At 46.8% G+C, this 17,627-nt stretch overlaps 1 protein-coding gene across 2 annotated transcripts in view; it reads right to left on the reverse strand.

Annotated features, from left to right (window-relative positions):
- Positions 1-1,017: 1,017 nt before the first annotated feature.
- Kbtbd12 (kelch repeat and BTB (POZ) domain containing 12) overlaps positions 1,018-17,627 on the reverse strand; it is an 82,613-nt gene continuing 66,003 nt past the window's right edge. The window contains exon 6 of one of the 2 annotated variants that reach the window (XM_030255648.1): positions 1,018-3,854. In XM_030255648.1, coding sequence (XP_030111508.1) covers positions 3,661-3,854 — 194 coding nt within the window. In that variant the 3' untranslated portion in view covers positions 1,018-3,660. The remainder of the gene's footprint in view (positions 3,855-17,627) is intronic. The other variant, NM_001278671.2, reaches the window with a different exon arrangement.

Below are 17,627 nucleotides of genomic sequence, written 5' to 3' on the forward strand. Positions count from 1 at the left end.
GTAGTCTTGGTTCTATAAGAGAGCAGGCTGAGCAAGCCAGGGGAAGCAAGCCAGTAAAGAACATCCCTCCATGGCCTCTGCATCAGCTCCTGCTTCCTGACCTGTTTGAGTTCCAGTCCTGACTTCCTTGGTGATAAACAGCAGTATGGAATTGTAAGCTGAATAAACCCTTTCCTCCCCAACTTGCTTCTTGGTCATGATGTTTGTGCAGGAATAGAAACCCCGACTAAGACAACCTTTAAACAAGAAGTTCTCTGCATCATTCAGGTGGGCCAATTTAATCATAGAGTCCTGAAAAGCAGAAGAAAGAAACAGAAGATGTGAGTTTGGCCATGATTCTGGAGATGGAGCCAGAGGGAGGGGCCTCAGAACAAGATGGGTCAGCACATTCTGGAGGCAGGGACAGGCAAGCGGCTCCAGAAGGGTCACAGCCACGCCACACAGATGTTAGCTCACTGAGATTCACAGAGGCTCTTAAGTTCCAGAACTGTGCAAGGATAAGTCTGTGATATCTTAGGTGTCTGAACTCATTATAATTTGTTCTGCTGAGGTTGTATAGTAACACAGAAAATGTGGGATCTTGGCCACTGAGTTGCATTCGGCATTTGCTCCTCATGAACGAAACTTTATAGCTGGGAGAGGTGGTGCATGCCTGTAATCAGGAGGCAGAGGCAGGAGGATTGCAAAATTGAAGCCAGATTGGGATAGAGCAAGACTGTCTCAAAGGTGTATGTGTGTGTGTGTATGTATGTGTGTGGGTGGGTGGGTGGGTGGTGGGGAGGCACTGTGTTTGCAAATCTGCTTTGTGTAAAATGAGGAGTCATGAAGAGAAGGGCCAGCCAGATCTTGCACTGGCCTGGAAGCGGGCCACCTGCTGCCCTTTGCCCATTCTCCCCTCCTGCCTGCCTGCCTGCCTGCCTGCCTGCCTCTGTCCTGGATGTTCACTGATATGACATTTCCTGTTCTGGGAACACCACATTTTCCAGGCACCGGGATTCTCGTTCAACCGTTACTTACACTCACTCACAATATGAAAACCAAAATGCAGGCAATTGTTCATTAGCAAAAATGTATTTTATAAGTCTGCACTCAGAGCATCTCCTCATTATAAAGTCAGCCTGAGAACAATGCCGCCTCTTGCTGAGCACAAACTGAGTCAGGATGGCTGACAGCTGCAGTCCTTTATCAGCCCAGCATCCAAATTACTTCCCCATTGTGTTTTTTCGCTAGGCGTCCAGCAACCCTGAGTCACAAAGATAAGAAGCCCCAATAGTAGACATTTCTAAGAGGCCTTCCCGAGTGTCAGAACACCTTCAATGCCAGTGACGGGTGGCAGGAAGGTCTGTCCAAATGGAATCTCTAACAATGGTTCTCCGGGAGGGCAGCGTAGGTCGGTTTGAATCACAAATAGGAAAAGGCAGCCGAGAAGCCCCAGCACTGAAAGTGAGCCCCAGAGCCAGTGAGCCTGGACTCTGGGTTCTGGATGCAGAAGGGACTTCACGGCAGGCGTCTGAGACCTTGGATGTACCTGTCGGGAATAAGCCTGGGACTACTCCCAGTTCCTGCCTCCCCTCTGGTGCTGAGGCAGTTCTGTGTCCGCTCCAGGGAGACCAGTCGCTCTCCTTTGTCCTCCCTCCCTCAGCATTCCCTGGAAAGTTCCCTTCTGATACTCCTTAGCACAGGCAGCAATGGTGTCCTAGCCCAGGAAGGCTCTCGTTACCTGGTGATGCCGCCGAAGCATCTGCTTACGGTCTCAAGGGCCTACAGACCCAAGAGATTCACCCCCGAAGGAGCCAAGCACAGGGGAAATTAGAACCACCTTAAACCACATCTCTCCCTGAGATTTGAGATTCCCTAAGGTCCAGGGTTCTGTTCTGCACTTTGTCCCAGGAAAGGCTGATCATGGTGACAGTAACCCAGCCGGCAGTTAAGACCTCTTCATGGAATTTGTGTTTAACACCGTATTCCATCCAGTGTTTTCACACTCAATCCACACACCAACTCTGTAAAGAGTGTGGGGTTTCCCTTCCCATTCTGCATATGAGGAAGGTACAGAAGATACACTGCAGCCCGTGAACCAGGTGACAAGTAGCTTCTAAGATGCCCAGGTGGGTGAACAGGAAGAGATTCTGGTGGGGACTCAGGGGAGCAGCGACCCTCCCTATAGAGCTTCTGCCTAACCTGTCTGGAGCAGCTCTGATTTGCTCTGAGAAAAGAAACCCTCAGATAACCACTCTGCGCTGGTGGGCACAAGGAGGATACTTGAAACTCAAAGTCCCAGACAAGATCCTGGCTTAGAAATGTTACTTATTCTGGTCACCCGAAACTCCATCCATGTGTCAGCTACTATGATAGGACTCAGGGGGTAACCTTAGAGAGACAGACGTGGCCCGTGCCTCTAAGAGTGTAGCATTCTGGGGGTACATCTGTGCAGGGACAGGGGGCAGAACACCTTGGTGTCAGTGGCTCTGGTTTGATCGAGTCCTCCTCTCCTGTGAAGGAGAGGTTGGAACTTGGAGAGTGCACATTGATAAAGAGCTGTGTCTGTGCAGGGTCTGCTGGCCTCTGGGAAGATCCCAGAGTGTCCACACTGCTTACATGGAAGCTTTTGTGATGTTAGAGAACAGTCACGTAATGGATCAGCTGTGCATCCAGAAATATGAGTGGAAGCAAAATGGATAGATTTCCACACAAAATTGCAGATACCCCTAATTGCAGAGCTCTCTGGGGAGAGCTCACTGTACCATGCCTGGGCTGGGAGAAGCTCCCCCTCCCTTTCCCAGCCAGGGCAGGGGTCTGAAGGAGGCATCAGGTAGCCAATATGCCTCTTCCCTCCTCATTCACAGCCTACTGTGGGTTCCCGTGTTTAGACATGCTGCATTCAGCTCCATCCAAGGAAGGTCTGTACAGCTGAGAGCAAGCTCAGTCTACGCACTCAGTATTAAGCCCAAGGGGGCCCCTCTGTGTCCAGGAATACTCTGCTCACTGTGGCCCATGGCAATAGGGTTCTAGGCGTGAGCGTTTGGTCACAAGCAGGGCCGCAGTGAGCTCTGCTGCTATATGTATGCCCTTCAGGCTATTCTAACAGACAGACTGAGCTGGGGCAAAGCTCTGAGAGCGATGGCTCCTCTACCCAGGCCCAGGCCTATGCTCCTTCCTCTTTCAGGCATTGGACACCTAGTTGTTACCTTTCTCTCAGCAGCAAATCCTGTGTGTAAGCTCTGTGGCAGGCTGGACTAGACACACACACAGACACACACCAGCTTTCCTACTTTACAACCTTTGACTGTCCTTTCTCCCAACCTCATCATCAAAAAAAGCACCCATGGGCCTGCTTGGCAGTACTCTTGAGTCCCAGCAGAGCAGGGTGCTGCCCTCCTCTGCACTCTGTCCTACCCCCATGAATCCTCACTGTCTGCCCTGCTCTGCCACATCTATTTTACCATGCTGGGATGCCCCTGAGGGAAGACCCTGAACCACCCCTCCCCCCGACCCCGCCCCACCACCGCTCAGTGCCACTTTGCACAGGGTCTGCTATGCATGCGATAAGAATGTCAGCACCACACACTATGCCTATGCCCTGCTTTGCATTCTGAGCAGCCCAAGCATCGCTGCCAGGCCATGGCTCCTTTAGCTGTAGCTCCTCCAGCTTCGAGTTCCTCATCTTTGCCCTCTGTGGTCACCATCTTCCTCGATCAGATCAGAGGGTGGTGGGATGAGGTCTCGGGGGTTCATCCTAGCTACCAGACAGACGTCATAGCTGTCGTGCATGAGGACATTGATGGCCACAACGTTCCACTGGTTCTCCCAAGGGTCCAGCTCCAGAATCTCTTTGGAGATAACCTCATGTCGATCTGAAAGACAGCAAAGTAAGAAGACAAAAACAAAAAACAAACAAACAAAAAACCAAAACCATGGCAGTGTTAAGCTCAGAGGCTGTCGTCACTCTCTCCAACCGCATCCTCTTTGAGAGCCAAGGGTTAATCAACAAACCAATGAATATGGTGGTAGTTTAGGACTGTGAGAGACACGTGTCCTGAGAGTACGGCTGGAGAGATGGCTCAGCAGTTATGAACAGCTCTCGCAGAGGACCCAATTTCAGTTTCCAATACCCACACTCGAGAGCTCAGCCATCTGTAATTCTAGTTCCAGAGGATCTGACACCCTCCTTTGGCTTCTGGGGACATCAGACACATATGTGGTCCATGTACATACAAGTAGACTCATAATACACATAAAATGAAAATCGAAACACCTTTAAATTATTTATTGTATCAAGTACCGACAGAATACGCGGCTGTTGTCAGGGTGGAAGGATGTTCTGATGCCATGGAGTTGTCTTGATTTCTGTGTGCACGGGCGGAAGCACAGTCTGAGTAGTGTGACCTTGATACAGCCATCGCCTTCCCTGGGCATGCAGTTGGACAGATACCGACACTTAGCCAGGATGTGGGTAGGGTTAGACCTGTCACAGATGCCACACTGTTCCTTAAGGATGACGGCAGGGGCCCACAATCCTGCAGTGGAGAGTTGCAGTGACTTCCAGAGGCAGGTAGAAGAAGAGAGCCGCAGCCACACTTGGCAGGGCTCTGTGCAGGGATGTAACAATGCCCCAGAGGCAGAGATGGGGCATAGCTCTCAGGGTCATGCAGTGGAAGTGGAACGGGCAGGCTTCCCTCCAAAGTCAGGCGTCTATCTTTACTGTCTAGGCTTTTTGTTTGGTTGATTTTTTTTAAAACAGTTTACTTTTATTTATCTATATGTGTGTGAGTGAGACACATGTGTGCGCATAGATAAGACCATCAGATTCCCAAAGATGAAGTTACAGGTGGGTGTGAGCTGTCTGCAGGGTGTTTGGAACTGAACTCAGGTCCTCTGCAAGGGCTGTGAGTGCTCTTAACTGCTGATACATCTATTCATTCTCCTAATATTCTCATGTTGATTTTTCCACATTCTTTAATTATGTAAGGATATTTTAAAATACCCGTCTTTTAGTCTTTTTATAAAAATCCTAACTTTGCTTTTCTAAAATGTTTTCATGTAAAATATATGAACTATAAACAAATTTTTACACAATTATCTTATGACTAAAATGTTAATTTTAAAATAATATTATTATTTTTAATTAAAGGAACCACAGGCTTTCTTAGAAAAAAAAAAGTTCTTTCAGTATAAAAAGGAAATCTTTTTTGACAGAACTTTAGCGTAATACTGGTTCTGGCCAGCAGGTGGCGATAAAAGCAAAAATTCAAAATGCAGGCTTGCCTGCTTTATTTAGTCATTTACTCATTTAATATTCTGCCACTGGTGTGGGAATTCTTAGAGTCCAGGGCCTCACATGCTAGGTGTTGAGCTACACTCCCACCATGAATACTTTTCAAAAAAATGGAACTATTTAATTTCCAAGCATTTGTCCAGTCTCTTGTTCTTCCACTTACTAGTCTGTACATCTGCTATAAATCCCTTTTTTTTGTTGTTGTTGGACAATGGGGTTCAGTGCACATCTGTCAATCCACAGCTGGTTTCTGGGGCAGACTGCCTTTTCTTAGAAGGGCATCCTGGTGGTCATGTGTTCCTCCACGCAGCCATGGTTGAGTATGCATTCAAGGGTACAGAGAACTGATTTGCAGCCTGAGCACTAAGGAACAGTACAGGAAGTGGGGTGGGTCTACCACATTCATTCTTTCTGAGATTTTAACCTGGAGGGGGTGAGTCGAGTCATGTGTGACTGAGAATTCTGACTCTCCAGATTGGCCCTTTTAAAAAGTCGCTGACCCCTGGTGTACATCAAGGCCCGAAGGTTCAAAACGGATTATGTACAATACAGGGAGAATGAAGCGCATAAACCGTCCGTAGGAATGCATGTAGGACAAGCTCTGTGGAGCCTCAGTTCCCCAGGGTGTGGGGTCCAGACAGGCAGGCATATTACCCCTTCTCACTCAAGAGATTGGGCTCCCACTAGAGATCCCCCACAGATGCAGACAGGACTTAGTTGACAACAGAAGACCTGAGACCACCAGGCAGAAGTCAGCAGAAGGAGAAGTGTGAGGAGCAAGGAGTGAGGGGCACAAGCTGTGAACTCTGGAAAGATGGGCTAGGCCTCTGGTGTGCGTGGAACATGGAGATCAGGAACTGTTCTAGTCTGTCCTGAGGCCTGGTGGGTTGTGCTTTTCATACCTGGATCCCTGTGCCTAGGCATTCTTCCAATCCAGTGCACAAAGACGCTTGAGGAAGTATGTGTGGCTTCTACTGAAAGAGCCTAAATAATGCAGAACTAGAGTAGACAGACATATTTGGTGATTCTTCCCTTTGGAGAGTGGGTGACTCGGGACAAAGCATCCTTGCTCTGTGCCTCTTTTTCATTCTCCGTAATGTTGGCCCCAGAGGATGGACTCAGGGGTCATATGAATGACTGCATGTTATCATAGGTGATCTCCAAGAGCAGTGCCTGGTACATGCCAAAGACCATGAACACATCGGCCCTCCACGTGCACATACACTGATTCTGCATCTGTGAACTCAATTAACCCTGGATGTAAACTATGCAAAGAAGGCTCTGCTCTGTGTGAGCACGCGTAGTGTTTACCGTGTGCTCATACATGAAGTGTGGAAGCAGTTCTTAGACTGTAGGTCATGACTCCACATGTGCCAATTGTGAAAATGTTGGCAGCAACAAAAGTTTTATAAATGCCCACAGACTAGAAATTAGTTCAAAATCAAACATTGTGTTGTAGCCAAGGCATTCTGGCAGTGTTCACGTGTGTGGCACTGTGGCCTCATGGCAGTCCTGGTTCTAAACACACAAAACTCTGTCAGTTCATCTGCATTCATCACACCGGTTTTAGTTTTCAGTGCCTGAAACAACACCTCAGTCCAGATGCAAGCCTGTGTACTGTGTGTTAGGAAGTGTAGGTTTGAAGTGGAAACTTTAAGGCTTCTTTGGAGAGTCATTTGTGTTGGATCGTGTTTTGCTGGGGCAAACATGTGAAGGAGTGTTTTCCTGAAGTGGACACGGGTGAAAGACTAAGGCAGACTCGGGAAGAAACGTTTCCCTGAAGCAGACACAGGAGAGAGGATGTTCTGCTAAAGCAAGCACGTGAAAGGATATGTGATGAAGGATTCTTTGCTAACAACATGCATGTATTGGTCCACCTTACATTGTGTAGTTGAGCTCCATTTGTCAGGACTCCATAGGGAGGAACACACCAAAAAACTTCTGGTGGTGTGCTGCAGTCTGTTGCCGCTTCCAAGCGCTCGGACTGACTGGATGCATGTGCTGAGGCAGGGCACGTGGAGGACACGTGATGTTTGGAGGGCATAAACAGGACTCAGCAGAGTGATGGAGAGAGAGCTTGGCTTGCTGGTACAACTAGCTGTGCAATGCTTCTGGGTCTCACATCTTCACTGATCTTCTCTTCCCTGAGAGAGGCACAGCTAAGAACTTCTTCTGCTGTTCCTCCTGGTCCCTCCTGCTGAGGCTGAGGCCTGGCTGTCTTTGCTAGGTCGTGTCCCTCACTGCTGCTGCTAACCTGACTCCACTGAACTGGACTGCTGTATCCATGAGGTCTTTGCAAGTGGACTGAGCTGCCAGTGCCTGTTAAACTGTGAACTGAACTGCTCGTGTCCAGACAACACAGATGGGAGTTGCTCCAAAGAAACTTTCTAATCAAGTACACTTCTCCAGTATCCTTATTTTCCTCACTACCTCTGGTGGGTGGTGGGCTACAAGGGAGGTAAAAGTGCTTAAGAACCATCATTAAATATAGGATTTGAAAAAATTAAAGTTACATAGGTTTTTGGTTCATTTAAAACTTGTCTTTCATCTTTTCCTTTCCTTCCTTTCTCTTTTCTCCTTCTTTCCTTCCTGCCTTGCTTTCTTTCTTGTCTTCTTTCTTGAGACAGGGTCTCTCTCTCTCTCTCTCTCTCTCTCTCTCTCTCTCTCTCTCTCTCTCTCTCTCTCTCTCTCGCCCTGAGCCCTACCTATCCTGGAACCCGCTATGCAGACCAGGCTGGTCTCAGACTCTCAGGGTTGCACCCGCCCTTGTCTCCTGAATGCTGACATTAAAGGCATGTATCACCATACACAGAAACACACAGAACTTCTGCTCTTTTTCTAACTTTTAAAGATCTATTTATTTCATTATTTTTATGTGCGTTATACACCACGTATGTGCCTGGTGCCTGTGGAGGTCAGAAAGAGGTATTGGATCCCCTGGAACTAAAGTTACAGATGATTGTGAGCTGCTCTGTGGAACTCAAACCCAGGCTTTCAACAAGAACAGAAGTACTCTTAACCAACTCTCCAGGCTAAAGTCTCTGCTCTTACAGAAACATAATTGTGTTGAGGTTTGGTCTATTGTTACGTATTGTAATGCTACGATCTTTCTGTATGTGAAGGTCCACACCTACAAGTGGCTTCTCACATTTATGAGCCTTTGTTGTGCAAACCTTGTTCCTTAACTTAAAACTATTGGTTAAATAAAATTGGCAACCATCAATTACTGGAGGGATTAGAGGTAGGTGGGTTTTGAGTTACCAGGTTGAGGTGGAGAAGGAGAGGAAGAGAGGAGAGACCACGAGGAAAGAGGTAAAAGGCCAGGAGAAACAGCAAGTATTTGGGGTACACTGCTGGGGAGGCAGCCAGGCCAGCAGTTAGGAAAGATCAGGGGTGACCCCTAGTAGTGCCAAAGCCAAATAAATAACCATAGTCTGAGGCTCATTCATTCGTAAGCTAGTCAGGGATGTGCCTACATTGGCTGTACTAGAGAACGGTTTAAGTTGGAATAAAAGACTTTTACCGCTTTCCTCAGAATATAAGGTTCAAACTCATGTATGTCTGGGTTGTGTTTGTTGCACTATTTGATTTTTAAAATGGTTGCTTAATTTGCTAATTTGAATTTCATTTAAAAAGATCATTAAATGAACTTTGGTTTGGGATTAGGGCAGAATTTCCAACGGTTTCAGAAATGGCCTTAAACATACTTCTGTCCTTGTGGTCAATGTACTTATGAGAAACAGCATTCTTGGCATTGATGAAAATAAAATTTGAATATTAATCACAAAATGTCGAAGATGGGCTATGTGGTGGTTAATATCGTCAGCCTGACAGGATCTAGAGTCACCCAAGAGAAAAGCCATGGGGCTTGTGAGTGAGGGAATTCCTACACAGGGCTGGCCGAGGCAGGAGGGTCTGCTCTAAGCGTGGGCAGCACCATCCCATGGGAAGGAAGAGTGAGTTGAACACCAGCAGGCATCTCTCTGCTTGCTGACTGCAGACAGTGCCTCACACTGCCGCTGCCCTACCTTCCCCACCTTCCCTGCACACTGGAGCCAAAGCAAACCCTTCCTTCCTTAGTTGCCTTTGTCAGGCATTCGATTACAGCTGTCGGAAAGGTAACCTGTGCACTCTCAGATACTCACTGGGGCGAGCAAGATTGCATTCTTCATGCAAAACCAAACAGGCACATTCATCCCTTGAGCAAATTCACACTCTTAATTCACACTCTTAATTCACACTCTTAATAACAGACAAGAAAATTCTACGTATGCCAATGAAGTGTTTAAAATAAATGTCTTTATGAGTTGTGTACCTATCCCTAGGGTCAGGTGAACTCAAGGGTGAAAAGGGCTATAGAGAGTGGAAGAGCAGTCCTGGTGTAAGGCTCACAGATGTGTGCCAACTGTGCAAATAGTTACGTCATATAAGGCCTTGAACATAGGAGGAGCTGGGCTGCCACAGGAGTCTGCAACCCACCCCTTCCCCAAGGATGCCATCAGAGAAATAAGATGGTTGCTGAGAGAAATCTAAATAAGCCCGAACACTCACTTGTCCTTTGTTGATTAAAAAAATCACTATTTTGGGGGTCACACAGATGGGGGCTGTGTCTCAGTTTCCTACGAGGTGTGCTGTATAGAACACGTATGATGCAGGTGGTGTAACTTTCAGAGATCTGGAGGCCACTGACTGCCTGTTGGAGTTGGGCTCATGGCTTCAGCAGCTCAGGCACCCAGATTCCTTTGGTTTCTCATCTACCCTGTGCTCTTCAGCACCGATGTCCTCCTGGCCAGATGATGGTTGTTCACTAGTCAATCCCAGAACCCATAAAGGCCTGCATCTCCCTCTGTTTGAGAAGCAGCCTGCTCCCCTCCAGGCTGGTGCTGACTCCTTTCAGCCTCAAGATGGTACCCCACTACAGCCTTGTCTGTATTCCTGATCCACAATTTCTGTCTCATTCCCATTGCTTCCATGCCAAAAAGGCACACAGCACAGTCATTAGGACTGTTAGCCAGCCTCTAGCACTGTGATGAAACATCCAAGGCAAATAATTTATAAAGAATAAAGGTTTACTTTGCTCATGGTCTTTGGGATTTCATGAACTATCCCTCCCACCCCCATTGTTTTTGGTCCTATGGTGACAGCAGAGCACAGCAATAGTGGGAGCCTATGGTGGAGGAAGCTGTTCACTTCATGGCAGCTGGGAAGGCAGGGTCTTACAGTCCCCTCCAAGGGGGCCTGAGGATCTGGTACCAAGACTGAAAGACCTACCCATAGGCCTCATACATCCTAGAGGTCTAACCATCTTCCAGCATCACCAAACTGAAGACGAAGCCTTTAGCCTACAACTTTTGGGGCACACTGCAGATTCAAGTAATAGAAAGGACACGGAGGTACAGGCCTCAGGGACACACACCTGAAAAAAGTCTGCTTGGGTTGGCTGCCTTCACATACAGGCGCCCTGGCGTTTGTACTTTAGATTGTTTCTCCTTTTGGTGGGGTTGACATCACCTTTCCATGCTTTGCTTCTTGAATTCATCTTCTTATAAAGTGTGCGTGTGTGTGTGTGTGTGTGCGCGCGCGCGCACATGCGTGCACGTACACATGCATGTGTACCTATGTGAATTCCACAAGCCATCTCCCTTGCTGACTGATGTCTTCACTGTCAGTGTGGCCAGATCTTCTCTGGGTCACAGTGCTCCCCACTTTAATGTTGCTGAAAGGTTCAGGAGCTGTGGGTTTCTTGAGGCTTGGGGGTTGTTTTGTCAGGCACTGGGGGTAGAGAATTTCTGTGCTCTAGTGAGCGCCCATTTATCTCTCTGGGATGTATCTGATGCTTTTTGCTTACTACCACGAGAACATCTAAAGGATTCTCATTTTTCAAACTGGAGGGATTTTTGGTTCAAACAATTAACTTAAAAGTTGTCCTGCTGAAAGAATAATAAGAAGCTGGAATCATTGTGTCTTAGTCTTACAATGAAACACCAGGACCCAAAAGCAGGTTGGGAGGAAGGGTTTGCTTGGCTTACATTTCCATATTACTATTCATCATTGAAGGAAGTCAGGACAGGAACTTAAACAGGGCAGGAACCTGGAGGCAGGAGCTGATGCAGAGGCCATGGAGGGGTGCTGCTTACTGGCTTGCTCCCCATGGCTTGCTCAGCCTGCTTTCTTATAGAACTTGGAACCACCAGCTCAGGGATGGTACCACCCACAATGGGCTGGGCCCTCCCACACCAGTCACTTAAGGAAATGCCAGATCTCATGGAGGCATTTTCCCAGTTAAGATTTCTTCTTTTCAGATAACTTAAGCTTGAGTCAAACTGACATAAAGCTACCCAAGGCACAGTGGTACAGAGGGTGAGGTGGGAGATCATTGCAGCCCATACATTCAGTACTAGCCCGGGCAGAGCAAGACCTTGTATTAAAAAATTAAAAAACAAAACAATAACATATGATTGTTAATAGAAGGACAAACACTTTCAATTGTGCAAGTTTGCCTGGTGTCAATAAAAAGACGACGTTAATGGGCACTAGTTGGTAATTAGCTGTTGAGATAATGACCTGGTCCTTTGTATAACCATTTGAGAAACATTCACTGGTTTCATCATTCATGGGGAAGGCAATGGGTGCAGACAAGCTAATCAACTTGCCTAGTGGAACACTGCTTTGAGTGAGCTAGATAGTATGATCAGTGAGTTTAATCACAGAAACACGGAACCCTGTGTCAAACAAGTAAAAGTACGCATCCACCCAAAAATTCTAGAGTGTGTGCATTAATGAACCATGGCTTGGGGCGAGAGAAAATCTCAATAGAGCAGAGATTACAGAGGGCGTGTACCTGCCCAGAACACAACTGAATTCAGATTTTACCGCAGAAGGACAAACAGCGGGATGGAGATGGGAAAGAACTGTCAGAGAGGCTTCCTGATGCCACCTGGGATCTGGTGTGACAAGGCAGTAGGATCGTTAGGTAATACAGCAGCATGGGGACGAGGCAGGGTGGGGGCAGGGCTAACCCAGCCACCCAGTAAAAGATGTCTGCTGAAGTATAGGTGAGGGAAATGGCCTGACTCTTACATTTCTCTAACAGTATTTCAGATAGAGCAAAAAGAGAAGTCAATTTAGTGGGGCCCTGTCTCCAAATAAAAAGTTGGGGAAGAAAAAGAGGGTTGGTGATATAATAGCTCAGTGGTAGAGCAGGGCCTGGCATGCATCAGGCCCTCGGTTCAATCCCCAGTACAGAAAAAAAGAATCAGTATGACCTTGATGAAATTTATATGCTACAATTCTAGGTCAAATTGGAAAGGGTTTACAGCTTAGCAGCGACCCTAATTAGACACTAATTAGATATACTTGCCAATCTTGGGAGCTGGGGAGGCTTTATTATCTTTTGAAATCCCAGTGACTATACTAGCCTCATGGAAAGCAGGAAGTCACGTTGGACTTCTGACCTCAAATCAAGAACTTTCAAAAGTGTGACAGAGTCCTTTGCGCCAAGTTGAAAACTGTTTCTGAGAGTTTCTCTGGTGCTCTTCGGAGCTCCTTCCCGCTCCTTCCCTGTCCTCTGATCCGGGTGCTGAATCCAGTGCTGTCCCTGTCTTTTCAAATATGCCTTCAAGCGTCTCTTCTGCGTGCTCTACCTCCATTTACAGGGTTTCTGGGATGACTCTGAACTCCATACTCTGCCATTTCAAAGTTGGATACTGTTTTAACTCAAGACTCGTTTGGAATGTTTAAGAGTTTGCAGCTGAGGGCTGGAGATGGCTTAGCAGTTAAGAGTGAGGGTATGTCCACTGCTCTTGTAGAGGACCCAGGTTCAGTTCCTAGCAGCAAGTTGGAGGGCTCACAAAAACTGCTTGTTATTTGAGCTATAGGAGATGTGGTGCCCTCTTCTAGACTGTATGGGTATTGTATCCGTACATGAACACACACAGACATGCTCGTGAACACACATACTTGAAAATAAAATAAAAAAAATTTAAAAGCTGATAGGCTCACCACTGAGTTTTAAAGATGAACACAATGGTATTTGTCTATCCTTTGATCATAAATTTAAAAAAAATAAAATTTACTTATTGTGTGTATGTGTGTGAGTAGTTGGCTCTCCTCCCCCACCACCCTTGTCCCACTATATGGGTTCCAAGTATTGTATTTGGGTTGTCAGTCTTGGTGACAAGGACAGCTTCATCAGCCCCTGAGCTATTATTTAACTAGCTTTAAAAAATGTTAGCATTGTGGACAGATGTACAGTTTCTGTAACTTCTACTGTTGTGTCACCTTCCGAGTGGCAGGAAGGATGCCTGGCCCTACCGTGGGGGTATGGAGTATGGGTGCAGCAGGAGGGAGCCTTGCACTGCCTCAGCAAGAATAGGAGAGGCGTGGCCAACCGACAGCAGCCCTGCACAGCTGGAGTCATCCTGTGGGTTCATTCTGCAAGCTGATGTAACTGCTCCTGCTCTCTGGGACTGTCAGGGATGTGCTTTTTAGCACAGCCACACTCAAGATCTGGTTTTCTTTTGTCTTTCTGGGAAGAAGGTCCCTGAGTCTACATTTAGATGAAAGTAGGCAGACCTCTCATTGCTGCCTTTTCTGGATTCACTTCCCCATCTTCCTCATGCTGTATTTATTTTAAATACATGTGTGTTGCCATTGTTCCCAGGAGCCTGTTATTCCAGACATGGGATAAAATCACTGTATTAGTCTTAAACGGAAGGTGATAGCAGATAGGCTCTCCCTCAGAGAGGAGGTGCACTATCACACACCCTCTGTGTGACCCCAGGTTGTCACCACCCCCAACAGGTTGGTGTGGCAGCTTGGTTCATCCTCTTGGTGTCACTCTTGGTACTCTTCTAAGCTCAGGGCTTGGAGAACCAGGAAAGGGGCTGGCACTTGAGATGACCTACTTAGGATGAAATATCATCACACTAGCAAGGAAAAGGCACAGGAGGCAGAACCCCATGTCAGCTCTTTTCAATCCAGGTACTCCCCAAAAATAGATGCACCACATGCGGCAGTATCATATTCCCTGAAGGAGTCAGGCAAGCCTGAGTGGCATGTCTCCAGCAGCCAGTGGTTCAAGAAAACTGTCTCATAGGAAAATGGGCTCTGCTATACCAAGGAGTAAATGAGATATGGGCATGAGGTTTGAGGTAAAGAAGGCAGTGGAAGCCCATGTATGCGGCAGACTGCCTTGGGATACACCCCATGCTTTTTAGGGCGTGCTCTGTGCAGTGAAAGTACTTCAGTGGAAACATCAGGGACCATTTTCATCTAGGTGTTATTCTTTTTTTTTTTTTTTTTTTGGTTTTTTGAGACAGGGTTTCTCTGTATAGCTCTGGCTGTCCTGGAACTCACTTTGTAGACCAGGCTGGCCTAGAACTCAGAAATCCGCCTGCCTTTGCCTCCCGAGTGCTGGGATTAAAGGTGTGCGCCACCACACCCGGCTAGGTGTTATTCTTAAAGTGATTGGAAAAGTGGGAAGAGTGTTTGGGGAGACTGTACACTGTTTTCCACTGATTTTCAGTGAAATGCTGACTTGCTGGGTTTCATTATAGGAATAGTATTACTATTTAATTTTTTTTTAGATTTATTTTTTTCATTTTAAATTCTCTCTGTCTCTCTTGCATCCATCTGTCTGTCTGTCTGTCTGTCTGTCTGTCTGTCTGTCTGTCTCTCTGTGAGTCTCTCTCTCTCTCTGGGAGTGTGTGTGTGTGTGTGTGTGTGTGTGTGTGTGTAGTGCCCACAGGAGCCAGAAGAGGATGTCAGGTCCCCTGGAGTGATAAGCAACTGTGAGCTGCCTCACTTGGGTACTAGGAACTGAACTCTGGAAGAGTGGTACCCACTACCGAGCCAAGCCAGCCCTACAGAAATGGTATTGAGGACATTTCCCACTGACTTCTGTAAGATGAGCCTTGCCTCTGTTGTGCTGATTTCTACTTTATTCAGTTTCTGTTCTGTGCCATTGTTGTCATCGATGTGACTGAACACCTGACAAGAAGTATCTTAAGGAGGAAGGATTTTTTTCCTGAGCTCAGAGTTTCAGGGAACATAGTCCATCATGCTGGTGGCTTCATGGTGGTGGGAGTGAACAGTGTCTTGCTCTGTCATGTGTAGGCAGACCAGGAAACAGACTAAAAGCAGGATGGGCCATAAACTGGAGGTCTCCTCCGCCAGAGACCCTCCCACCTAAAAGTGACATAGTCTCCTAAAACAGTGCCAGCAGCCGGGGACCAAGTCTTAACACATACGATCCTGAGGGGAGCAGATCACAGAAAAACTGTAACATAGATTTATTTCAATTCCCACCTCACTGTGAGGTGTGATCTGCATTCTTCCCTGCTAGTGAACGGCTCTGCAGAGGGGAAGGAGCCCCCTCACTGCCTGTGATGCTCTGGCCTACTGGATGTGCGAATCAACAGAGAAGTGTCCAGCCTACTTTGGCTTATTCTCAGTCAGGGATGTGACCTGCTCTTCTGGTGGTAAGTGAATTGCCTGTCAGTGAAAGCAAAGGATTAACCAAACCCTGACTCAGGAAGAAGGAGGGGGAAGAGGAGCGCTGTGACCAGCAGGTGACAGTCTGTCCACAAGGATAAAAGAGCAGCAAGCGCTCTGCAGGCAGAGTGGGAAGGAGAGGGTCTTCATGATCCCACAGGGCACACAAGATGGGATCACACGGACAGGCGTGTGTGACAGCATTCTTGCCTGGACCACACATTTAATTAGTTAAGAATTTCATAAAATTGAAAGAATGCACCTATACAATTATTTTTGATCCCAGGGACAATTAGCATTCCATTGATGGACTATAAACCAATTCCTACCTTTTCTAAGTTTATTTCTAAGAGTATTTGTAGTCCTGGCTGGCCTGGAACTTGCTATGTAGACCAGGCTGGCCTTGCACTCATAGTGATCCACCTGCCTCTGCCTCCCAGTGCTGTGATGAAAGGGCATGTACCACAAAGTCCAGCTAGGAATGTTTCTATAAAGTCATGCAGAAGCATTAAAGTAGCAAAACAGGGTCTGGAGGGATGGCTCAGCAGTACTCTTCCAGAGGTCCTGGGTTCGGTTCCTAGCACGCACATGGCAGCTCACAGCTGTCTAGCTCCAGTTCAGTTGGTGTGCTCGCTGCACTGTTGAGTTCTATTCCCTCCGTGGAGTCTACCACCTCTCTGTTTCTCTGCTCATCTCCTTAAAGGCCTTTGAGTCACTCAGTTTTAGAAATTATAACTTGAAAGATGCTCATGTACAAGTTTGTGTGTTATAATTCATCTCCTCTCTTGGGAAGTCACTGACTGTCTCCCACATCTCACGCACACACACACACACACACACACACACAGAGAGAGAGAGAGAGAGAGAGAGAGAGACATACCAATGGCCTTTTCCCAGAGCGGCTGTTTTGCTTGGCATTCTCACCAGGAATGCATGGGAGTCTGCTTTTAACACTTTCATGAAGTAAGACCTAATTATCAAATAATGTCTTAAAATATTTAGCTTTTCAGATAGTTTGTAGCGTAGTATCTCATAGTGACTTCTTTAATTCACATTTTCCTAAGAAGAGAGTTGAACATTTATTTCAGATTTTGTGTCTACTTTGGTGAAGAGTCTGCAAGCCTTGTGCCCTCTTACATATTATCTGGGTGTTTTGTTTCCTTATTTCTTGGGTGGGAGTTGGTTTTCTCTCACCTATCCAGCTGGCATTGTTAGGCTTGGGGGCAAGTTCCACTGAGCTATCCAATATCAATTCTGAACACCATCCTGAAGTGAACATTTCTGGCTTCTTTGGAGACTCAGTTGCCTCATGGGATGTTTTTCCGGAAGCCGTCTTATGAGAGGATGTTTTGCTGAGGCAGGCCCTTGAGAGGTGATGTTTGGGAAGAGTCTAAGTAGAACCCAACAGACAGTGAGTGGCTTTTGCATTGGTTCACCTCGCAACGTTTCACTGGTCTTCACTGATCTTCTCTTGTGGCTTCATAGAGAGAAACTTGCCAAAGAACTCGTGCTATTCTGGTTACTTCTTGCTGCTTCCATGGACTTGTGCTGATTCAGTTCGTTGGAGCCTCGAGGTTTCTTCTGAATTGAGCCACCACTACTGATTCCTGTTTGGTCTTTGCCAACTGGACTGGACTGCTGCTACTGATTTGTGTTTGATGTTTTGGACTGGACTGCCGATATCCTGACAACAAAGACTGATATCACCTCAAAGGACTACTTCTAAACAGGTCCATATCTAACCCCCTTGTCCTATTAACCATCCTTTTCCCCTTACCTTTGGTTGATGGGCTAGAAGGGAGGTTGAAGCATTTAAGAACACTTATTAGAGTAGGTTTTGAAAAAAAATCTAAGCCTA

This window comes from Mus musculus, chromosome 6 (genome assembly GCF_000001635.26).
Source record: "Mus musculus strain C57BL/6J chromosome 6, GRCm38.p6 C57BL/6J".
NCBI lineage: Eukaryota > Metazoa > Chordata > Mammalia > Rodentia > Muridae > Mus > Mus musculus.